The sequence below is a fragment of the Monocercomonoides exilis genome (assembly GCF_001643675.1).
Source record: "Monocercomonoides exilis strain PA203 chromosome Unknown scaffold50-658552, whole genome shotgun sequence".
Lineage (NCBI taxonomy): Eukaryota > Preaxostyla > Oxymonadida > Polymastigidae > Monocercomonoides > Monocercomonoides exilis.
Genome location: NW_027150595.1, coordinates 549,427 through 570,556, shown reverse-complemented (window position 1 = coordinate 570,556; position 21,130 = coordinate 549,427). Strand labels below are relative to the sequence as shown.

The 21,130-nt window shown below is 36.2% G+C and overlaps 8 protein-coding genes across 8 annotated transcripts; 1 reads left to right on the top strand and 7 right to left on the bottom strand.

Annotated features, from left to right (window-relative positions):
* Positions 1–1,969: 1,969 nt before the first annotated feature.
* Positions 1,970–2,945, bottom strand: MONOS_9766 (uncharacterized protein). Its single transcript, XM_067880295.1, has one exon. The coding sequence runs from the start codon at positions 2,909–2,911 to the stop codon at positions 2,219–2,221; it is 693 nt and encodes a 230-aa protein (XP_067720992.1). The 5' UTR covers positions 2,912–2,945; the 3' UTR covers positions 1,970–2,218.
* A 20-nt stretch (positions 2,946–2,965) lies between these two features.
* Positions 2,966–7,814, bottom strand: MONOS_9767 (uncharacterized protein). Its single transcript, XM_067880296.1, has 3 exons — positions 7,769–7,814; positions 7,552–7,652; positions 2,966–7,475 (listed from the first exon to the last, which is right to left on the bottom strand). Exons 2-3 carry the CDS (start codon positions 7,640–7,642, stop codon positions 3,130–3,132), a joined length of 4,437 nt encoding a protein of 1,478 aa, XP_067720991.1. The 5' UTR covers positions 7,643–7,652; positions 7,769–7,814; the 3' UTR covers positions 2,966–3,129.
* A 36-nt stretch (positions 7,815–7,850) lies between these two features.
* On the top strand, positions 7,851–9,014 carry MONOS_9768 (putative emp24/gp25L/p24 family/GOLD). Its single transcript, XM_067880297.1, has 4 exons — positions 7,851–7,867; positions 7,979–8,144; positions 8,207–8,401; positions 8,494–9,014. Exons 2-4 carry the CDS (start codon positions 7,989–7,991, stop codon positions 8,635–8,637), a joined length of 495 nt encoding a protein of 164 aa, XP_067720990.1. The 5' UTR covers positions 7,851–7,867; positions 7,979–7,988; the 3' UTR covers positions 8,638–9,014.
* Positions 9,015–10,060: 1,046 nt separating this feature from the next.
* Positions 10,061–11,734, bottom strand: MONOS_9769 (uncharacterized protein; the record flags this gene model as incomplete). The annotated part of the gene is made up of 4 exons (XM_067880298.1): positions 11,617–11,734; positions 11,431–11,501; positions 10,881–11,368; positions 10,061–10,825 (listed from the first exon to the last, which is right to left on the bottom strand). The coding sequence occupies exons 2-4, from the start codon at positions 11,498–11,500 to the stop codon at positions 10,061–10,063; spliced, it is 1,323 nt and encodes a 440-aa protein (XP_067720989.1). The 5' UTR covers position 11,501; positions 11,617–11,734.
* Positions 11,735–12,621: 887 nt separating this feature from the next.
* MONOS_9770 (uncharacterized protein) lies at positions 12,622–14,951 on the bottom strand (the record flags this gene model as incomplete). Its single annotated transcript, XM_067880300.1, has 2 exons — positions 12,622–14,210; positions 14,276–14,951. 2 exons carry the CDS (start codon positions 14,949–14,951, stop codon positions 13,075–13,077), a joined length of 1,812 nt encoding a protein of 603 aa, XP_067720988.1. The 3' UTR covers positions 12,622–13,074.
* Positions 14,952–15,139: 188 nt separating this feature from the next.
* Positions 15,140–16,456, bottom strand: MONOS_9771 (putative Reverse transcriptase (RNA-dependent DNA polymerase); the record flags this gene model as incomplete). Its single annotated transcript, XM_067880301.1, has 1 exon — positions 15,140–16,456. The coding sequence occupies one exon, from the start codon at positions 16,454–16,456 to the stop codon at positions 15,140–15,142; it is 1,317 nt and encodes a 438-aa protein (XP_067720987.1).
* Positions 16,457–18,539: 2,083 nt separating this feature from the next.
* On the bottom strand, positions 18,540–19,652 carry MONOS_9772 (uncharacterized protein; the record flags this gene model as incomplete). Its single annotated transcript, XM_067880302.1, has 1 exon — positions 18,540–19,652. The coding sequence occupies one exon, from the start codon at positions 19,650–19,652 to the stop codon at positions 18,540–18,542; it is 1,113 nt and encodes a 370-aa protein (XP_067720986.1).
* Position 19,653: 1 nt separating this feature from the next.
* MONOS_9773 (uncharacterized protein) lies at positions 19,654–21,084 on the bottom strand (the record flags this gene model as incomplete). Its single annotated transcript, XM_067880303.1, has 1 exon — positions 19,654–21,084. The coding sequence occupies one exon, from the start codon at positions 21,082–21,084 to the stop codon at positions 19,654–19,656; it is 1,431 nt and encodes a 476-aa protein (XP_067720985.1).
* Between the last annotated feature and the right edge of the window lie 46 nt (positions 21,085–21,130).

The following is a 21,130-nucleotide window of genomic DNA, read 5'->3' as shown; positions in this document are numbered from 1 at the left end:
CATTCGCTTTTCTTCCTTTCAACGTCCATTCACCAAATACGCCTTCATTTCATTTTTCAATCACTATTCTCGTGATGAAAAAAAGGCCTTCTTAACGACTTTATTTTATTTCTTTTTCATCATATTCTTCTTCTTTGAAGCCATCTTCAATAAGTGAATAAAATATATTGTTATTTCCATTTCATTCAAATTCTCATCGAATTCAGCTCTTAGTCTCGCCTTTCATTCCTACTCAGAAAGACGAAAGAAATATTTATTCAAATAATGAATATCAGCAGAAATTATGAGACAACGAAATAAAAGAAACAATAAGCGGAGAATAGGCTATTAGCAGTGCAAAATAAAAAAGAAGGAGGATTGTTCTGATTTTTTTCGTTTGGAAGCTGAAACATTTGAAGTAAAAAGGAAGGGGAGCTGTAACAATTATTGTTTGGAATGGATAGATACCAAAAATGTCCTTTGGCAGGATGCACAGCTTCGAAACTGCAGCGATTTGTTGAAAATGAAATTAAGAGGAAAAGCGATTTTGAGGAAAAGGCATATTTGAAGAGAAATTATACAAGGAAATCGAGTGAATCGGATACAAGTTAGTTGAAATGGAAAAGTTGAGGAAAATATTATCAGAAGAAAATTGCCAGATATGATCGATGAAATGCTATTTGAAGAGAAGAAATAGATAATTCCAATAATCAACAAGCAGAATTTGCATTTGATGAAGAAGAAAAATTAGATGAGGTTATGACAAAGAAATATTTTTGCCTCGTTGATGTCTAGGATTTTTGAAAAAAATAAACTTCTTATGAAAAGAAAATGAAAGCCCAAGGATTTTTCTATGAAATGGAAAATGATGAAAATAAAAAATAATAGTTGAAGAAATCAAAAGGATATAAGAAAATGTTTATTATTTCAAGTTATTTTTGTTTCAACCGCATTGAATGTGAGAGTCTTTGTTGGAGTGAAAGTGGAGACGAGAAGAGAGAGGGAGACATTGCTGAAGGGAGTGACGCATCCGAGGGCATACTCCACTGTTTCGCATGGGTTTTGCTGCGTTTTGCCACAGGCATCGACATCACTATCACCATTTGAGACTATTTTGTTCTGGTCGATGATTGGAAGCCAACTGTTGTATTCAGCGTTTTCAGCTGTGTTGTTATTCCACACTCTTTGTGTTGGGGTTGTTGAGCCACAATTCTCGAATGGAGAATGGGCAATATCACTTCCGTAAAATAACACATCGTTCCCCCTGCCATTAATTGCAGTATTTCCATCGAAAAAACAAAATGTGATGAATTTCATTCCACTCATCCAAGAATAAGTTGAATAGAAAAAAATGGCAGCACCTCCATATGTTGAAGAAGAGTTCAATTTATTGCTTATAAACTGACAAACACTCAATGATTGAAAACATGTCGGGCTTATTATTCGGGGGCCAATGAAATGTTAGAGCATCAGTAGAATCACCACCAGAATTTGTAATGCGCTTGCAGTTTGAAAACAGGAATTGACTGTTTGAAGATAAGGTTCTGATAGCAAAAAAACCAACCAGTTCCACACCAGTTTGTTATCGAACAACTTTCCACTCTGTTTTCTGAAAATTACCGAATTGTATTTGATTGAATATCCTAACATTGACGAGTATTTAATGTTTCGTTAAATGGATTGAAAAATAAGATAATCAATTTTTTTGATAAAGAAAAAAAATTCGACAAGGATGGGATTTGAACCCATGCTCCCAAAGGGAATTAACTTAGCAGGCTAACGCCTTAACCACTCGGCCACCTTGTCAAGGTTCGATATTATCTTTATAGATATTTATAGGTAATAATTAATTGATCATTATTTGAATATCTTTTTTAAGTTTTTGCTTGCCATTCTTTTTTTATAAACATGATTAAAAATGACTCTTTTTTTAGAAGTTTTTATTGAATTGAATATTATTTTCTAAGAAATTATTGAAAAGCATCTTATCTTAAAAACATAACAAAATGTTTTAACTCCTCATAAATTTTTAATATTTTTTTAAAATTGAAATAGTGTTGTGATTCATAATAGTTAAAAAATGGAATAATATGAGAAACCTTCGCAACGCAAAATATTTCAGAGCACGCAAAAACTCGGGAAAATTAAGTCTATAAGAAAGTAGGGGAAATAATGAATGCAATAAGTGTTATTTTCGATTGGTAAGGAGAAATCAAAGATGGATGAAATTCATTAAGATTTAAATTAGATATTTTTTCCAGTTCTTTGGCAAAAATCGACGAACTTTTTGGCAGTAGCCGATGTGCTCTCTTGTCAGTCCTTGATGAAGTTGCTTTTCCTCTTCAATTGAAAGACGAATTGAAGCATAAACTCCCATGAGAGAAGGCAAAAGCATTATTGGGCATTCAAGAGCAACTGAAGAAGCTACGAGCATTGCACTTCGTGAGAAGCAAACAGGATGACGTGTTTCGCTGTATGGCCCCTTTTTAACAAGACGATAAGGAATTCCATGTCCTTCAAAAATGCGATATTTTCCATTGAGCAAAATCAGACTCCAAACGTATACAATGGCAAAAAGAACGTTGATGATTTCTGCAAGGGCCCTGACAAAATCAGGCAAAGGAACATGAAATACATAATTCTTTGGATGGAAAAGAAAACAAATTGTGGCGAGAACAATATGTCCGACAATTCCAACATAAAGAAGCACATTCATAAAGACAACATATGATTTGCTGTATTTAATTGCACGTGGAGTTTGGTTTTTTTTCACTTGATCACCATGACCAGGAACTTTAGTTTGGACTGCTTTCTGAACCTTTGTTGGATAAAAATATGTCAGAACGAAAGGAAGTGCATATATCAACACTAATGCGTAGCACAAATTTGAAAATAATTTTGATTGAATGAACGCAGAGAGTATGTTGACCATCTTTCAATTTTGATACGATCTAATTTGATCAAATGAACCTTTTATAAAACAGTTCTGACATGAAATTTTTTGGATTTGGTGTTAAGATCCTGATGTATAAACTATTCAAAATACTTTGGTGTAGTGAGAAAAAAGAATATTTTTTTTTTAAAAAAAAAGGTTTGAACAAAGAACCAACCCAAATTGACATAAATAAATAAAGAGGATCAAAACCATAATCACATTGACAGATCTATTGATCCCTCATCATAGTTGCTTACATAAGATGGTTGGCTGCTTCCAAAGTCTTCTTCGACTTCAGCATACATTTCATCTCCCACAGCTTGTGCACTGCTGAATCCCTGCATACCGGAAAATGAATGATTCATGCTTTGCCCATTTATTTGTCCTTCTCTTCCCTCGCTTTCTCTATGGATATCGTACATTTCTTGTTCATTTGGCCTGCTTTGCGTGTTTTGAGCTGCCTGTTCAGGCAACCCTTCAGAATCCATCTTCCTTCCCATTTTTTTCCCTTTCTTCTTTCCTTTCTCCCCTTCTTTCTCTTCCAAACTCGCCAAATTGTCCAAGTCCACATTCTCCCTCTGGAATAGCTGGAATTTCAATTTCCGATTTTTCATGATCAAAAGAATAATCAAAGCAACCGCAATAATTCCTACCGCAGCCCCGCCGCCGATAATTCCCCCGACCGCCCACGGCCCCAAACTCGTCTGCTCCACCACGCATTCCTCCTCCTCTATTTCTCCGGAGCTTAAATAGGAAAACCGCACCGGAGAAATTTTTTTCTCCGAATATTCTTTCCTTTCTTTCTCATTCAATTCCCTGCACAGCGAATCTTTCTTCAGTACAGTTGTCACTTTTCTCTTCCCTCTTTCGCATTTGCCCTTAACAATTTCGTAGTCTTCGTCCAGACACAAGCGACAAGCGGAATAATGTTCCCATTCGAAGAAGAATTCGCACTCGTTTGGGTGGAAAAGTGAAGAAATTCCCCTTTTGTTGCCCAGAGGAGATGGATATGGGTCAAAGGAATGTGGATTGCAGGTGATGTTGAGGACGGTTTTGGTGCGGTGAGAAGAAGAAGGAGAAGAAGGAGAAGAAGAAGAAGGAGATGGGGAAGGGGAAGGATAAAGTGAAGAAGAAAGGGAATAAGAAGAAATTGAATGAGAAGAAGGAGAAAGGGAAAGGGAAGAAGAAGAAGAAGGATAACATTCATCACCAGCAAATAAAGTTACTAACACTCCATGTGGAAGAGAAGGAGAGAAAGAAGAGGAAGAAGAAGAAGAAGAAGAAGAAGAAGAAGAAGAAGAAGAAGAAGAAGAGGAGGAGGAGGAGGAGGAGGAGGAAAGGGAGAAAGAAGAAGAAGAAGAAGAATAACGATTTCTATTATTATAATTATTCATATGCTCATTTCCTGTCCACAGGGTGAACGATGTCTGATAGCCAATGCTGTATGACCTGTTGTCTGAAGTGACCATGCACCCATATGTGGGAATGTATTGTGAGGAAGAAGAAGAAGAAGAAAAGGAAGAAGATTTTAATGAAGAAGAAGAGGAAGAAGAAGATTTTAATGAAGAAGAAGAAGATGAAGAAGAAGATGAAGATTTTGATGATTTAATTGAAGAAGAAAGAGAAGAAGAAGAAAGAGAAGAAGAAATTTCATCATAATTCCCATGCTCATAACCAACAGGGGGGTAATACGGTTCTTCTCTTTCAATTTTGCACTCTTCTTCAGAGAAATCTCTTGAGCAAATGTTGATGAAGAACTTCTCACTGAAGCCCAGGGCATACAAGGGACCATACATGGATCGAGTATTATTATTATTGTTATCATTGGAAAAGAAGAAGGAAGAAGAAGAGGAAGGGGAAGAAGAAGAAGAAGAAGAAGAAGAAGAAGAAGAAGAGGAAGAGGAAGAGGAGGAGGAAGAAGAGGAGGAGGAAGAAGAGGAGGAAGAAGAAGAAGAAGAAGAAGAAGAAGGATTATTATTATTATTGAAGAAATTATTGTTAAATTTAAATTTATTGTTAAATTCATATAGATTTCTTCTTCCTCCTTCTCTTTCTCTTTCTTCTCTTTCTCTTTCTCTTCCTCCTTTTCTTTCTCTTTCTTCTTCTTCTTTATTTCCAAATATTAACTTTTTCAATGAATATATCACATTTCTTCTCTTTTGCACTCTTTTCCTTATCTCCATCAACGCATCGCCTGATTTCTTTCCTCTTTTTTCATTTCTTCTTCTTTCTTTTTCTTTTTCTTCTTTTTCTTCTTTAATCTTTTCCTTTCCTTCCCCTTCTTCTTTCTCTTTCTCTTCTTCTTCCTTCTCTTCTTCTTCTTTCTCCTCCTCCTTCTCCTTCTCCCTCCTCACCACCCCTAAATCAATCATCCATTTATCACCCATATTCACCCCGCACTTCACAACCTCACATTTTTCCCTCTTCTCGTCTGAAATTGTCCCTTCTCCACACTCCATACACTCTTTCGTCCCTTCCTCATCCGCAAAAAATTTCTCCGGACACACCTCACATTTCTCCGAACCTAATTCGCGCGCAAAACTGCCCCTGGGGCATGGAGTACAAACAGAGGTGTTTCCCTGGGAAGTGAAGCCGGCAGGGCAGTTTTCACAGGAAGATGCCCCGTTCAGTGGGTCTGAGGTGCCGATGACAGAGATGGAGGTGATGGTGACGTAGTCTTCTTCTTCTTCTTCTTCAGTTTCTTCATTATTTTCTTTATTATTTTCTTTATTTTCTATTCTTCTTTCTCTTTCTTCTCCTTCTTTCCCTCTATTTCCTCCTTTTTCTCCTCCTACTCCCCCTCTCCTCACATACACCCACGTAAATTCTTCATCCCCCGGGTACAAATAAGCCTGTATTTCGACTTCTTTCCCATTCAAACTTCGATCTTTCACCACTTTTGCAGTGTCTGTCGACGGAAAATATTTCAAATACGAATTTCGGCCGAAATGCGGAATAAAAGTGAAGTTCACATAGGATCCGACATTTACTCCGGGGATTTTGAGGGAAAGAAAGAGAGAAACAGGAGAAGAAGAAGAATGAGTTTTGACTGAAGAAAGCTGGTTGTTGACGATTTCCCAGCCTTTAGAAGAGGAAGAGGAAGAAGAAGAGGAAGAGGAAGAAGAAGAATAAGAATAAGAAATTGAAGAAGAAGAAGAAGAAGAAGAAATATTATTATTATGGAATTTATTGTCTCTATTGAAGAAATTGCCATATTTCTGGCTATTCCTCCCTCTTAGCTTCTTGTTCATCATCATCCTTATATCACGATTTATTCTTCCTTTTCTTTCTCCTTCTCTTCTTTCTCTCTCTCTTCTTCCTTCTTCTTCTTCTTTATTTTCTCTTCCTTCTCTTTCTCTTTCTCTTTCTCCTCCTTCTTCTCCCTCCATCCCTCCGTCACTCCCATCATACACACATTTCGTCCTAAAATATTCCCCAAACTCCTCAAATGAATCAAAAAACGTCCCTTTCCTCGCATACTTCCCTTTCCCACATATTTTGCATTCATTTTCTTTCTCCCCCTTCTCTCGATACGTCCCGTCTTCACAAGCTTCGCATTTCCCTGTGATTGTCGAACGATACATTCCTCCACTGCAAGGAGGGCATGCTTCTTCTCCATCAGCCGGCAACGGAGCTTCTGCCCCTTCTTCTCTGCAGTGCCCTTCTTTGCTGTACTCATAATGCACTTTACGCTTTGTAAACCCATCCAATACACACTCCCCATAGCTCACCAAAATATCCCCCTGTCCACATGGCTTCTTCAATAAGCATTCACTGCTCCCTTCCTCACTCCATTCCAGTGCTAAATCACATCCTTCACACTCAACCAGCCCTTTTTCCCCTGCTTTCGTATTCCTTGTACACCTTTTGCACTGGCCCCCTTTTCCAGCCGTGCCCACTCCGCATTTTTTGCATTTTGTGGGGATAACATCGATTCCTTCCACCGCCATCCACCTTATCTGCACACAATCCTCTGCCAGCTCCGTCTCTAAAAAGGAAGCGTAGAACTCGAACGTCACATAATGCTCCCCATACGTCAAATCAAGCGATATCTCCTTCCATTCTTCAGTCACTTCCACTTCCCTGATGACTGTGAGGTTGTCCACAAGCACACTAAACACCGTCGTCTGATACACCGTATGGTGGTTCTCGTACGAGAAACGCAGCTTGCCTTTCGCCTCGACAATGCTCACGGGAAATGAAAGCCTCGACGTTGTATACTCTTTTGACAGCCCCGATCCCAGGTAGTACCCTCCCGCTCTCCAGTTAACTGCATTGTCCCCGTCTGCCTCCAGCACAAATTCCAGCGGAAGCGTCGTCCAGTCGGTATACCTCAGAACACCGGAATCGGGCTCCGTGCCGTCAGGGCAGGCCTCCACTTGTCCCGAACTTATGTTCCAGAACTCCCCAGGTTGAAGAGTCTTTTCGCAAGAAACTTGAAAATGAGGTCTTGGAACTTCAAGTCCAGTCGAGTCACATTTAGAATCGTAATAATAAACAAAATCTCTGAACCCGTCAACGCATTTACTGTACGCTAATCTCACATCATCGTCAGTGCATACTTAATCAGAAAATAAGGCAAAGATCATTCATCAACATAAATATAAAAGCCGAACAAAACTATCAACAATGCAAACCATCAATCATTTGAACACTTTGGATCAGCACAATTGATATTGCAAAGCGAAAAAGATATTTAAAATCTAAAAACGATCGTTTATAATGCATTTTGAATCCTCTATAAATAGAAAAATGAATAGTTGATATTCAGTGAATTTTGCATAGATATGCGTGTGGTATTTTGCATTTCAAATAAAATATTATATAAAAATGAAAAAGAAATTTCGTTCAAACCAGAATTAGGAAGATAAAACAACAAAAGTGTAACTTGAAGTGATCTTAAACCAAACTAAAAAATTAATTAGATTGTGTTAAGTTTTTGCGAGGCATAAAGTATAAATTTTAATGTATTTATGAAAATTTTCACAAATGTGAATCATTTTATTTCTGTATTCAATATATTTTGTGGATAAATCTTCTTTTCATTTAATTATATGTTTTCAGCTTTTCTTTTATGATTGTGTATTTACTGATAAGTTTTGCTTCTGCTATATTGATCGAAGTTGATCCTGATGTTGCAAGATGCATAAGCCACGAATTCGATGCAAACGAACTTGTTATTATTGAATATTCTCTTTATGAGGAACAAAGAACAACAATGGATATTTCAGCATGCAACATTATATTTTTATGCTTTTCTATTTCTATTTTATTTTTTTCGTAATTAAATAGTTGATGAGTCCGAAAGGAGATCTGTTGAATTTAGATGAAAATTTTCAAAAAGGCCATTTCACATTCACAACCCAGTCAAATGGAGATTATGAAATGTGCGTTGCCCACAGCAACATAGCAAAAAATAAAATTAATGAACCAGTTCTTGTAGAAGTTAATATCATCCATGGACCAGAAGTTAATTTGTTCGATGATGTTTGAAATTTTCTTACTAATATTTTTTTCAAGCAGAAAATAAAATGCGATTTTATTTTTTTTTTTTCTAACTGAATTTTGCTTCTCTTTAGAGTAAGGTCGATGCTATCATTCAAACGCTTGAAGGAAAAATCAATTTCATGGATAAGAAAACAAAAGATATTAATGTTCAAATGTTAAAGACAAGAGAAAAGGAGGAATTCGTTATACACTCTGCTAGTATGCTTCTATTTTAAATGAATTGATAAAGTCTCAAATTTTTGTTATGAACTCCAAATATTTTTTTAAGAAAAAAACTTGAAAAGAGTGAAAACGTTTTCAATGCTCTCAATCATTTTTATAATTGTTGCTTCAGTTGTTGAAGTTGTATATCTTCAACAATTTTTCAAAAAACAGAAAGTTGCGTGAAAAATTATATTTTGTATTTGCGTTCCAAATATTAGCTCGTTTTGATTTTTTCATAATTACGTGCAATTTTTGGAATATTATAATTGTTCATTTTGAGTTATGAGGTACCATTCATTGATATTTAATTTGCTTAAATTTTCGTTATTAAGAAATTTTCTATTATCTTTCTCTATAAGATTTTTAATATTGATCAGAGTTTGTATAATTTATGCTTTTATTTGCATATATAAATATTCAAGAATAAATTTTTCATTTTTGAATCAAAATACGAATGCAGATGCCACAGGAATGTTCTGAAATTATTGGACTAATCCTGCCATAAATCAAACGCTTGGATTTGCAAAGAGTCTAATGCGGAATGAGGAAACTGTTTTCTTAATAAGTTGAAAGCAGTGCCATTCCTGCATCAGTTTTATAATTATGAAATATATCTGTTTACAAGAAATTTGAAGTTACATTATGTATTTGTTTCAGTTAGCAAATCGAAAAATATTCAATAATGATATGATCTGAAGATAAGTTTATCATGAAATTTTATGAATTGGGTTTTAAACATGAACAATTAAGATAAGAACACTCTATATCTTAATGAAATGAACTGTTTTATAATGAACGTGAAAATAAATAAGATATTTGAAAATCAGAAAAAGAATAAAACATATGATTATGGAAATTATTCATTAAAAAGTATTTTTTGTTGTTTCATTGTACAATATCTCGCTTTATTTTACCCAAATTATTATAATAAATATGATTGAAAGAAGAATGTATTTAATTATTTCATTTTGATTAATGGAGAATAATTAATTTATAATAAAAATCACTATTTATTCCAAATTAAATCAGCTTTCATATCATGATCAATATAACATTATTATAAATAAAGAAGAAAGAAAGAAAGAAAGAAAGAAAGAAAGAAAGAAAGAAAGAAAGAAAAGAAAGAAAGAAAGAAAAGAAAGAAAGAAAGAAAAGAAAGAAAAGAAAAGAAAAGAAAAGAAAAGAAAAGAAAAGAAAAGAAAAGAAAAGAAAAGAAAAGAAAAGAAAAGAAAAGAAAAGAAAAGAAAAGAAAAGAAAAGAAAAGAAAAGAAAAGAAAAGAAAAGAAAAGAAAAGAAAAGAAAAGAAAAGAAAAGAAAAGAAAAGAAAAGAAAAGAAAAGAAAAGAAAAGAAAACAAATGAAATGAAATGAAATGAAATGAAATGAAGAAAGAAAAAAGAAAGAAAAAATGTGATACAAAATTCAATGAATTTCCTCAAACATTCACAAAATAATCTGAAATTTTCAACGATAAATCACCATAATATTTGTTATAGAGAAATCCAAATATTTTATGAAAGGTGGTGATGGTATCCTCATATCCTTCTTCTTCCATCTTTTCGAATGTCTCCATTTTTGTTGATTTTCTTTTAACTTCTTCCATTTTATTTTCCGTCTTTTCTTTCAATTTCATTGAAACGTTCATAAAAATAATCAAGCAATCAAATAGTGTTTCGTCATCCAACGTTGGCTGATGCATCTCCTCCAAAATAGCATAAACTGCTCCTCCTTTCAACAAGTCTTTGACTTTCACAACTGGATTTTCTGCTGCATTTCTCAAGGAATAAAGGCATAGATCGCTAATAACGATGTCATTTTCCTTCGCTGCTCGATATACCTGAACAATGCTATTGATTAGCCCTGCATTTTCTTCATTCCACAATTTGCATCTGAGGAAATAAGAACCCAATGCTTCGACCGATCTCACCAACATTAGTTCTTCTTTCGCTAACATTCCTCTTTCCTCTCCTTTTTTTCTGTTCCAATCAACATACTTCAATAATTCTTCCAATTCTCTTGCTGCTTCTCTTCCAAAATGCAGCTCATTCACAATCTCTCCCTCTAAGCTATAGTCATCCAAAAATCGGAAAAGCAAAAAGTCCCATGCAGAATGATGTGCAAGTTGTGTCAGATTCCGATGCTCCTGATGATATTCAATTATTTCTTTGGTCTCATTCAAATATAATTCTTGTTCAATTTCCTAGTCAGAAACAAAGGGAAAAAACATAAAAAATATCAAAAAGAAGTGCTCATACGCAATATCCAACATTGTTCAAAGCCAGCAAAGCAATTTCCACATCTTTTTGCGCTTTTTCATTTTCCTCCTTGTTTAAAGCAGCTTTCAAAAGGCAAGGCACACATATTAATATCAACTCCGAATTGAACTGGTTGCCAAGCAAAAGATAGCATTCGCACAGATCAACAAGAAGCTTTTCATTCTTTTCTTCTTTCTTCTCTTCTTCAAAAATCATCTTTTCAAATCTTTTGTTCAGCGAAGACGAATCAAAGCATGGATTCCACACATTTTTCAGCACCTTGCAATGCCCAACATGCTTCAGCAGCAAAATTGCATTCTCCATTGTCATTTTCTTTTCTTCAATCATTTTGTATATTTTGTCGAACATTCTTGTTGTGAAAATAGATTTATGTTCTTCTTCATTCACTTCCTTCACAAGTCCGTTCATTTCTTCAATTATCTTTCTCTGCTCATCTTCATTGCAATGCTCCAGTTCACAAAACAATTCTTCAATAAATTTATTTAGATAAAAAGTGCTGAACACTCAAAAAATAGCAAAATGAGCAAACTTGAAAATTTATCTTCAAGAGTCGGCTCCTGGATATCATCATTGGATTTGTCTTCATCACACATTTTCATTCTGTCTATTATTAGCAAAGATCAATTTACCGCAAAATTTCAAATGAAAAACAGAAAAACAAACAGAAAAACAAACATTGTTGATAATTGGCAAAATTAAAATATAATTGTCAAACTCAATTCCTTTGTTTAATAAAAATCTGCGTCAAAAAAGAAATCGCAAAGAAGCTGAAATATTGGTCGTATTTAGCCAAATACGAAAGAGTTTATTTTCTGTCTGATCGAACCAACAATAATTCATTTCATTGAAATGGATTGAACATCGATGAATAGTTGAACATGTCGGAAAGTATCCCACATGTCTGGAATTGAGTATTAAAATAAAATATCTATTTTAACATTCTGAGCAGTATGAAGAAGAAGCGAAAGGACTTTGAAAAGAACTTTTCGAAGAAGAGACAAAAAAGCAACAATTTGCACATTAAACTGTGCATTTAAACATTGTTGCAGATTAAAATTCAAACATAAATATTACACTTATTTCCCTCACATTTAGAGTTTTCTGGAAGCTTTCCTTGTCAGAAATGATTTTTTCTGTTATTTCAGAGTGTTTGCTGGTTTCAGTGCATATTTCAAATTTAATGTGTTGAGAAAAGTTTTGAGATATCAGGATAATTTTGTTATTTGTTCGTGACTTGAGTGGGCCATCCAGGCTGAAGGAAGATTGATGGAGGGAATCAAGCTTTCAGCAATTCGCAGTTTTTTGGTGATTGGGCGCATGATAATTGAACGCATGAGAGAATTTATCAAGGCAACAATGGACAGCATCGTTTATTGAGCATTGAAAGAGATTTTATTCCAAAAGGCTTAGAGGATGAGTGAAGATGAACAAAGTGGAGATGGCGAAGAAAGATTAATGCAATATGCGGAACCAAGCACATGCGGGATTTTGAATTCATTTCAACACATTTATCGTTTGATGGTGATTACCACTTGACGTGTATTTATCGGTAAAGATGCTTGTTGCATTTTGTTGAAAGTCATCATTTTGGGTTGTTTTGATGGTTATTGTTGATTCACCTATTTCTGTGTGGATTTCGAGGCAAACCTTGAAGCCACATGGAAGAAGAGGAAACGAATCAAAAAGACAGAACAGATAGCGATAGAAATGTTTGATTTAATTAAGGTGTGTTATCCAATTTATTGTTGCATTTGCAATGTTTTTTTTTTGAAAAATTAACAAAAGAAAAAGAAAGAAAGAAAGAGATCATCAAAAATAAAAATAAATGCAACATTTTTTGCAATGATAATTTCTAATTTTTTCCTTTCTATTCTATCTCTTTTTTTCTTTCACTTTTAGTGTTGCACAGAAGTTCTTTTGACTTTTGCTAATAAAAAATAAATGGTTGGGAAGAAATGATGAAAGGCAGACTGCTTCAATCAGAGAGGCGAGAAGAAAAGCTTATTGAAAAAAATGGTATTGCCTCATTTGGAACTTCATATTTTTCTATTTCTTTGTGTTCTTTTCTTTGATAATTGGTTGGTTAATATTGCGAATTTCAAAAATATATTGAAAAAGATAATATGAAATTCACTTTCTTCTCTTCGATCTGAGAGTTTGTAATAATTGGACGTTATGGATTTCTTTCCGAATTGTCTCTTTCCACCATTTCTTTTCTTCTCTGTGATCTTGTTCGAATAATAAACTGGATGCATTTTTCTTCTATGATTTCGTTTTCGTTTTTCTCGTTAACATTGTTCGTGGTATTTTCTTGCTTTTCGTGGATGGATTGAGACTTATCATCATCTGGTTCTTCGATACGGTCTGGTTGTGAGATCTCTTCTCTTGCTTTCACTGTTTCATGGCCTTCTGGCAAACGTGATTGTTGATTGATGGTAATGATGGAATCTTTTTCGTCTTGTGTCGATGCAGATGGAGGAACCGTGGAAGGCTGTTGAATTGCTTCCTTTGTCTCCTGATTCGATGAAATTATCTGTGACATCTTGTTTGATATGTTGGATTTGAAATAATGTTTAATCACTGTGTTGCTTCTGGGAGATAATCTTGCAAATTTTGCCACCTGTTCAACTGGTGTTCCCTCCATTACAAAGGCTGATATCGAGGCGTGTTTCAATGTGTTTGGGCTGTTGTTCGAAAAGACTCTTGCATCTTTCATCATTTCGCTGGCCACTTTTCGAATTGCTCGGGCCTTCATTGGATCATATGTTGAAGAGCTCAGAAAAAGTTTTTTGGCAGTTGGATTGTGAATTTTCACTCGATCACATAAATCTTTAACGGCTGTTGTTGGACATATCAAACTTTCCTTGCTGAGGAATGGGATGACAATGTTGCTTCTATCAAGTCCAGTTTTTAGTGAAGCATTCAGGTTTATTGATTGCTTATCTATTTCTGATTCCTTAAGATTGATTCTTTCAAATTCTGTAAAGCGGCACGCAGAGAACAACATACACAAACAAACTGTTTTTCTCGTTAGCTGTGCGAATGACATATTTTCGTTCTTTCCAATCGTTTCAATATATGTGAAGAGTTGTTGAGGATTCCACATATCTTCTTGTTCTTTTTCTTTCTGCATTCCGATCTCCTGAATGATCAGAACAGAATTGAGATCAATGTGTTCTCCCAAAGTGATTTTCCGTATAATTCTGATGTTAGGAAGGAAATGGCAGATCTGACGATTTTCAATGAAGAAGCTTTCATTTCGTTGTTTTTCAAGGCGACAAACACATCCAAGCATCTTTTTTGCCAAATCTGAAATTTTGAAGGGATGTCTTTGAATTTCAACCGATCCCATCCGTCTTTGAAATGCGCGAAACCATCAGTGTATCCCATCCATGTGGCACTTGCGACACTGTTTTTGCACTCTTCAGCCAGTTCACGTGACATGCTTCTTGATGCTAAAATCTCGTTCCACCACGATTCTCCATTTTCGGTTATGGATTGATTACGCATATCCTCAGTCTTCCAAGAAGAAGCGTTGCATTCATTTGCTTTGTCCATCTTCCTTCCCTTATTATCTCCTCCGTTCTCCTCCATGTCCAAGAGATGTGATTTGTGTTGTTCAGAAGAGGTTCCCATATCTGACCCTTCCAATCGGGAAGAAGAAGAACTCGAGCTTTCTCCATCGCTGCTTTTCGGATCACTGCTGGAATCAAAGGAACTGGTGGATGCGCAAGAACTGTCTCGTTTCTCCAAGAAATTTGTAACCCGTCTTGACTCAGATTGCTTCCTGGTCCGCACCATCTTGTTGATTTTGTGTTTTCTTTTGTTGCGACAGAATCGAGTGTGATGTGCATCTGAAGCTGATTGGTAATCTCTTGGAGTGCTTTTTGTTCGACTTCGTAATCTCCTCCTTTTGCCAATCTCGATAGGCCATATGCTCTGACGTTTCTCTCTCCAGGAATATGTTGAGCTTTCACAACCACTTTCAGCGCTTGGGTTTGATTCCATATTTTCTTCAGAAAGGTTCTGAGATTCGGACCCGCTCCCCATCGATTCAAATTGCAAACTGCTGTTGTGTTGTCTGATCGAATAAGCAGATTTCTTATTTCTTGATTTCGAATGGAATTTGAGAAATGCGCGATGGCTTGATTTATCGCAAATAACTCTCTGTAATTTGAACTTTGGTTTCTGACTGGAGGTGGAAGAGGTTTGAAAAAGTCCAGCATTTGATTGTTGACTCACAGTGTTGCGCCTATGGCAAACCCTGATGCATCTGTTGTCAGAATTGCTTCTGGTCGAAATACTGGATTCAATTTCCTTGGTTGGTTCTCTTTCAGCCTTTCGCTCCACTTCCCGAGGCATTTTGTTATCGATGCATTCACATTCAGTTTCCCTATCAACGAGGCAAACTTTTTTGTCGAAACAACTCTGTTGAACTGGGCAATCCTCCTCCATTTCTTGCACTCTTTCATCAGCTCTGTTTTCTTCGATTCCTCTATCTGTACCACAAACTGAATGGTATCCCATTGGAAGCCCAAAAATTTGAACTGCTGACTTGGAATTAAATGACATTTTTCTGAATTGACCAATAGTCCCCATTTGTTGAACATCGAAAGAGTTTTCTCCACTATAATATTGAGTTCCTGCGGGTCTGGATGAAAAAGAACAATATCGTCCAGGTATGCAATGGCTCTCGCGTTCCATTCCTCCCTCATATATTTTTGAACTTTTCTCATCACTTTTGTGAACGTTCGAGGAGCATCTTTGTAACCGAAAGGCATTCCGTGGAAAGCGAAGTGAATTCCTTTGGAAACGAACGAAAGGAATGGAGATAATTCTTCGCTGACTTTTATAAGATAGTTTGCTTGGCTCAAGTCCAGCGTGACTGCGTAATCCTTTTCTTGTTTAATTTTCTCCACTGTTCTGAGATCTTCTTGCTTGCAATGTATTGCCTTGATTGCATTGTTCAGTCTACGATAATCCACGATTTGCCTCCAGCCACCGTCTTTCTTTCTGATTACAAACACTGGATTCAAATGCTTCACATCCTTCTCCTGAATCGGCTTGATGATATTTGTTTCTAGTTGCTTCTTTATCATCTCTGAAAAGGCTTGTTGGGCTTCTTGACTCTGATGCTCCAAAGGGTTGAATACTCCTGTTTTCTTGAGTGATTCCTTCGCAGCTTTGCTCCTCCAAACAGGGATTCCTCCTTTCCCAATAATGCGTGCTCCTCCTATTTTTTTCACATTCTTCTCGAAATAAACAAGTTCTTCCTCCAACCATCTCCTCTTGTTGGACTTCTGCGGGCTGTTGGATGCTGTTCTTTCTTTTACTGGAATTTTCGCTCCCCTGATCGTTTTCTTTTCGTGAAGCCTGAAGCTCTTGGTCGCAGTCGGATTTGGTTTTGTTGTCTTGACAACCGGGGAGCTGCTTGAAAAAATCTGTGGCTTACTGATCTTCTGGTTGGAATTGTTCTGGCTCTTAACGAACTTCTTGTCATAGGCCAGCTCGTTGTTTGCAGCTTGAATTGTTGATTCTTTTCTGTTTTTCTCCATTCTTCCAGAACTTCTGATTGCCTTTGAGTAAGAAGACTGGCAGATGAGCTCTCCTGCATCTGTGCAGCTGCCCTAAAGCCGAATCTTCCTTGAATTCTTACAGATCTTGCTTCCTTCAGAGCTTTTGAAACTTATAAAATTGCATCTGCAATTGACCCTTTTTCGTCATTTTTTTCTTTTAATTTCGCATGTGTGAAAAATAGAATTTTAATGGCTGGATATAGATATGCTTCAGTGTGCTCGCCTGCCTTATCCAATGAGTCATTCATCCAATTATCTGTTCTCGAAGCTGTAGGAGGAGCCTTTGGCAGAAATGGACTTAAATCATCTTCCTTCAGGTCAATAATAAGATCTTCCAAATATCTTTCAGGTAAGTCCATATCATATAAGCTGCAATCTGGATCTCTAAGAAATATTGTTTTAAAACTTTTTTCTAGCAGCAAACTATCCTCGCCATGGCTTTCTTTTGCTTCTGAAGCTCCCGGGATCTGTTGGGAAAATTCAGAACTGGAATGAGAAATCACACTTGAAAATATCTCTCCCGAAAGTCCATCTGACATCATTGATGTGGCAGAATTCAACACGGATCCGGTGCTGAATGGAAAGCTTGGGAACATTCTATTTTTTTTCAGATTCTACGTGACTGGGCATAGGACTAAATGCGCTCCTTTTGTAAATTGCGTTTTTAGGCATTAAAATTATGATGAATAAATAGGTAATAATTTTTAAAAAACTTTTTATGGACCGATTTTTCGAAAAAAATTTTTCTTGTTGAAAAAAATGATATTTGAAAAATGACCCATAAAAACATGAATTTCATTAAATGATATTCAAATAATAAAGAAAACGTGATTTTTTCGAAACAAAAGTGTTTGCATTATTATATAGACATATTTTAATTGTTAATTTTCATCATTAACAATAATGATCATAAAAAATTTTTAATTAAATATCTTTGATCTAACCCACAATAAATTTATAAATATATGCATAAGTTGAATATGTAATTTTGGTTTAAATAGAACCTAAACATTAGTAAATCGAACACTTTCGTGTTTGTTTATTTATATGAAATTACGCTTGTGAATGTTCAATGGTAAATAATGCTTTCATTCTTATGTCCAGAAAACTTATTGATATACGCTTTATTTTTAAGATGCAACTGGAGATACATTTCAATAAAGATGGCAATGTATTGAAAAAGTTTTGTTTATACTCTGACTGGATAAAAATTGTTCAATTTAATTGAAACTTTGAAAAACTGACATATACTTACATTATTTTATCTTTCATTTTTGAACTCTGCATGATTAAAACAAAAAGAAAGGAATTATTACAGTATGTTTCAGCAAAGAAGTTTTTAATTGATCAATCGTTTAGAAATGTTTATATTTCATTCATTGAAAAGTCATTTTTGAATTTGTTCTTTGTTTTCTTGATCCTAGTGTAACGGATGATGATAAAAATTTGTTGTAGAATAATTATAATTTGCAAGCAAAGTGAATAAATAATTGATTGAAAAATATTGAAACTGCTTTAGAAATTATAAAGATCATATCTTTTTCACAAATAATATATTCATTTCATTCTTAAAATTGTTTTATAAACATCAAACAATAATTGCAAAGATACAAATAAAGATGTATTTCCTTTACACAAACAAAAACATTTCCAATTTTATGAGAACAATAAGAAAATTGCTAAATTATTGTTGCAATAAAGTGAAAAAGTCTCAGTAAATAATGTTAAACGTTTATGACTTTTATCTACATATTTTCTCCACTCATTGTTATTCCACCTTCTGATGAATTCGAGATTGTTGTGCCTTTCATCAAAACAGAACTTTACACGACATCCACAAGAGATCCATCTCATCTGAAGATCTCTTTCCCTCTTCCATTATCCTCATTCCCATGCTTTCCTTCTTTTTCATCTCCTTCCTCTCCATCAATAACACACAATCCAACTCTCACATCTACACACTCACATATCCTCATCGTTCTTCCTTTCTTGTTTGTACTCCGACATTTCGCAAAAGAGCAGTTCAGCACACTCAACCTTCTTTCAGCTCCATCCATCTTCATCAAGCTTGCTTCAATATACACTGAGATATTCTCAAATTTTTCTTCCTTCTTCTTCTCTCTATCTTTCCCATTATCTGCTCGTTTTCAAATCTTTCTTTCTCAACTCTCTTTTCTGCTTCCCTTAATTTCTTTCTCATTAGCACAAACACCGCAACAATCACAACTAATAGAATCACACCAATCACAATACATTCAATAAAGGCAAATAAACTCCATTCAAATTTATCCTCTCCTTTTGACATTATTTCATTTCCATTTCCCTTTGTTTCACTTGTATTCTTCATAACAAATGGCTGTGCTGAAGAAGGAAATTCTTCATTCCTAAATAAATTTAACTCGCTCACCTCGACATCATTTTCACGACTACTGATGAGATCTTTTCCCACACTCTCTTCAACCCCTTCAAATGCCTCTCCAAACACAAACTTGCACCTCTCCACAACACACTCATTCACAAACACCATCATGCTCCTCTCCTCTCCTCTGTCCCCCATCTTCCCCTCAAAATGGATTGTGGATTTTGCCTTCTTCACCGACTTCACATTCAAATCTCCTATCTCACACCATCCACAAATCATGCATTCTCCATGAATTAAAATCATATTTGCTACGCTTCTCTCAATATGTTTAAAACCACAACTTATGCTCTGGCACGGATAATTCTGTGCTCCACACTGTCTGCTATCGTTTTCATTTACACTCACAAACACCTGAGCTGAGTGAAAGAATGTGATCAGCGGAATCAAATCAACATCAACTTTCCCTTCTCCATCGCTCCCACACATCGAGTTCTTCCCCTTCAGTGCATCCTGCTCGAAGTCCAGCACAAACATCGTTTTATTGATCTGTTTCCCAATCGAGTGGCACTTGATGAACACATCCTTCTCCACAAACGCCTCGTTCCCCAAAAACCTCACATTCTCCATCTTTATCCCAACAGGCCCAAGTGCACTGGTTCCACCCTCATTCGGGTCAAGTGCTTCAACCATCATCCCTCCTCCTCTCACCTTCACACTAGAGCACGAACACATCCCCAGCGAACACCCAACAACTCTCACTTTTGATTCTCCTCTCTTCAGACACACTTTCATCCCTCCTTCTTCCTCGCTCATTTCACTCCTGCAACTCGAGACCGAACACCCCTCCAACACACACTTCATTGCCCTCGCAAATGAATCCACACTCTACACCCCTGCTCTGTTTTCTCCATTTGTGATGTATGAAAACGAAGAGCCATTCACTTTTATCACCACTTTTTCGTTGTTTGAATTCCCATTTTCCCCCTCCATTTATCACTTTTTTGGCTTTCATCCCATTCATCTGTTCATCCTCAAACATCGATTTCAGACTTCTCTCCTTCACCCCAACATTCGAGATGTTCACATCCTCCACAATCACCTCCCTTGTTGCTGTTGCACTGAAAGCAATGAATCCTTTCAATTCGTTGATCTTATTCAAAGTGCAACTCTGAACTGCTGCGCTCCCTCCGTTCACTTTTATCACGCAATATGCAAAACTTTCAACCGTCCCGCCAGCTGACCCAAATGAACAATCTGAAACAGACAATAATGTGTTTGTTCCTGACGATTCAATGAATATTGCTTGATGAGAAGTGATGTTAGGCTTTATGAATGACACATTCACAAATGACGGACTCACATTTGATGATATCATTGAACCATCATCCAAATCATTTTCGTCTTCATCAGTAATTGTCACGCTTGTTCCTTTCTTTGTTCCTTTTATCACAACTTTTGGTGAATCTGAATCTGGCAAAGATGGCAACGAAGACAAGAATGATATCGAATGGCTCAGCAACCCTGAATCCCCAATGCTGATCTGGGATTCGCCTTTTCCAAGTGTCGAATATCTCAGTGATATCAGGTGATTGATCGATGAACACGGTGCTTCAGAAAAGCCACACCCACTGAAGTCTCCTCCTTTTTCATTCGATACAAACCCATCTTTGCTCCAGTTCCTCCACAAATACACAACCAATGGAATCACATATCCCTCATCTGTGCTTGCTCTCTCCCATCCACACAGCTCATCCAATGACTTCTCATCACTTGAGCTCAACCACCATTTCAGTTGTTCGTTCGACATAACCTCGTCCAGCTCATTTCCCGATATGAACACTTTCTTCCCTTTCCAAGCATTGCACCTGCTGAATGTCACTCCTTCAAGCACAAATGATTCCATTGTATCTGCCAATCGAACAAACATCCCTCCTCCCATTCCTCTTCCTTTCTGCAAGTTGTCCTCTGCTGGCACCTGGCATCCTGTGAACGTTACGCTTTTAATCTCCAAACTTCCTCCGTTCTCAGCTGAAATCATCATCCCTCCTCCTTTCATCCCACCTCCACCTGTGCATGTTGTTGAAATGCTGCAGTTATCCACAATTGCGCTTCCTTCTGCTTGTATCTCTGCACCGATGCATCCTCCTTCTCCACTCCCACCTTCCACCGTCACTCCACTCACTCTGCCTTTCTTTATGTCCAACTTCTCTCCATTGGTTATTGTTATTGGTGATTTACCGTTCATCGTCAGCGTCACTCCACCCTCAATCACAAATTTATCAACAATCAGT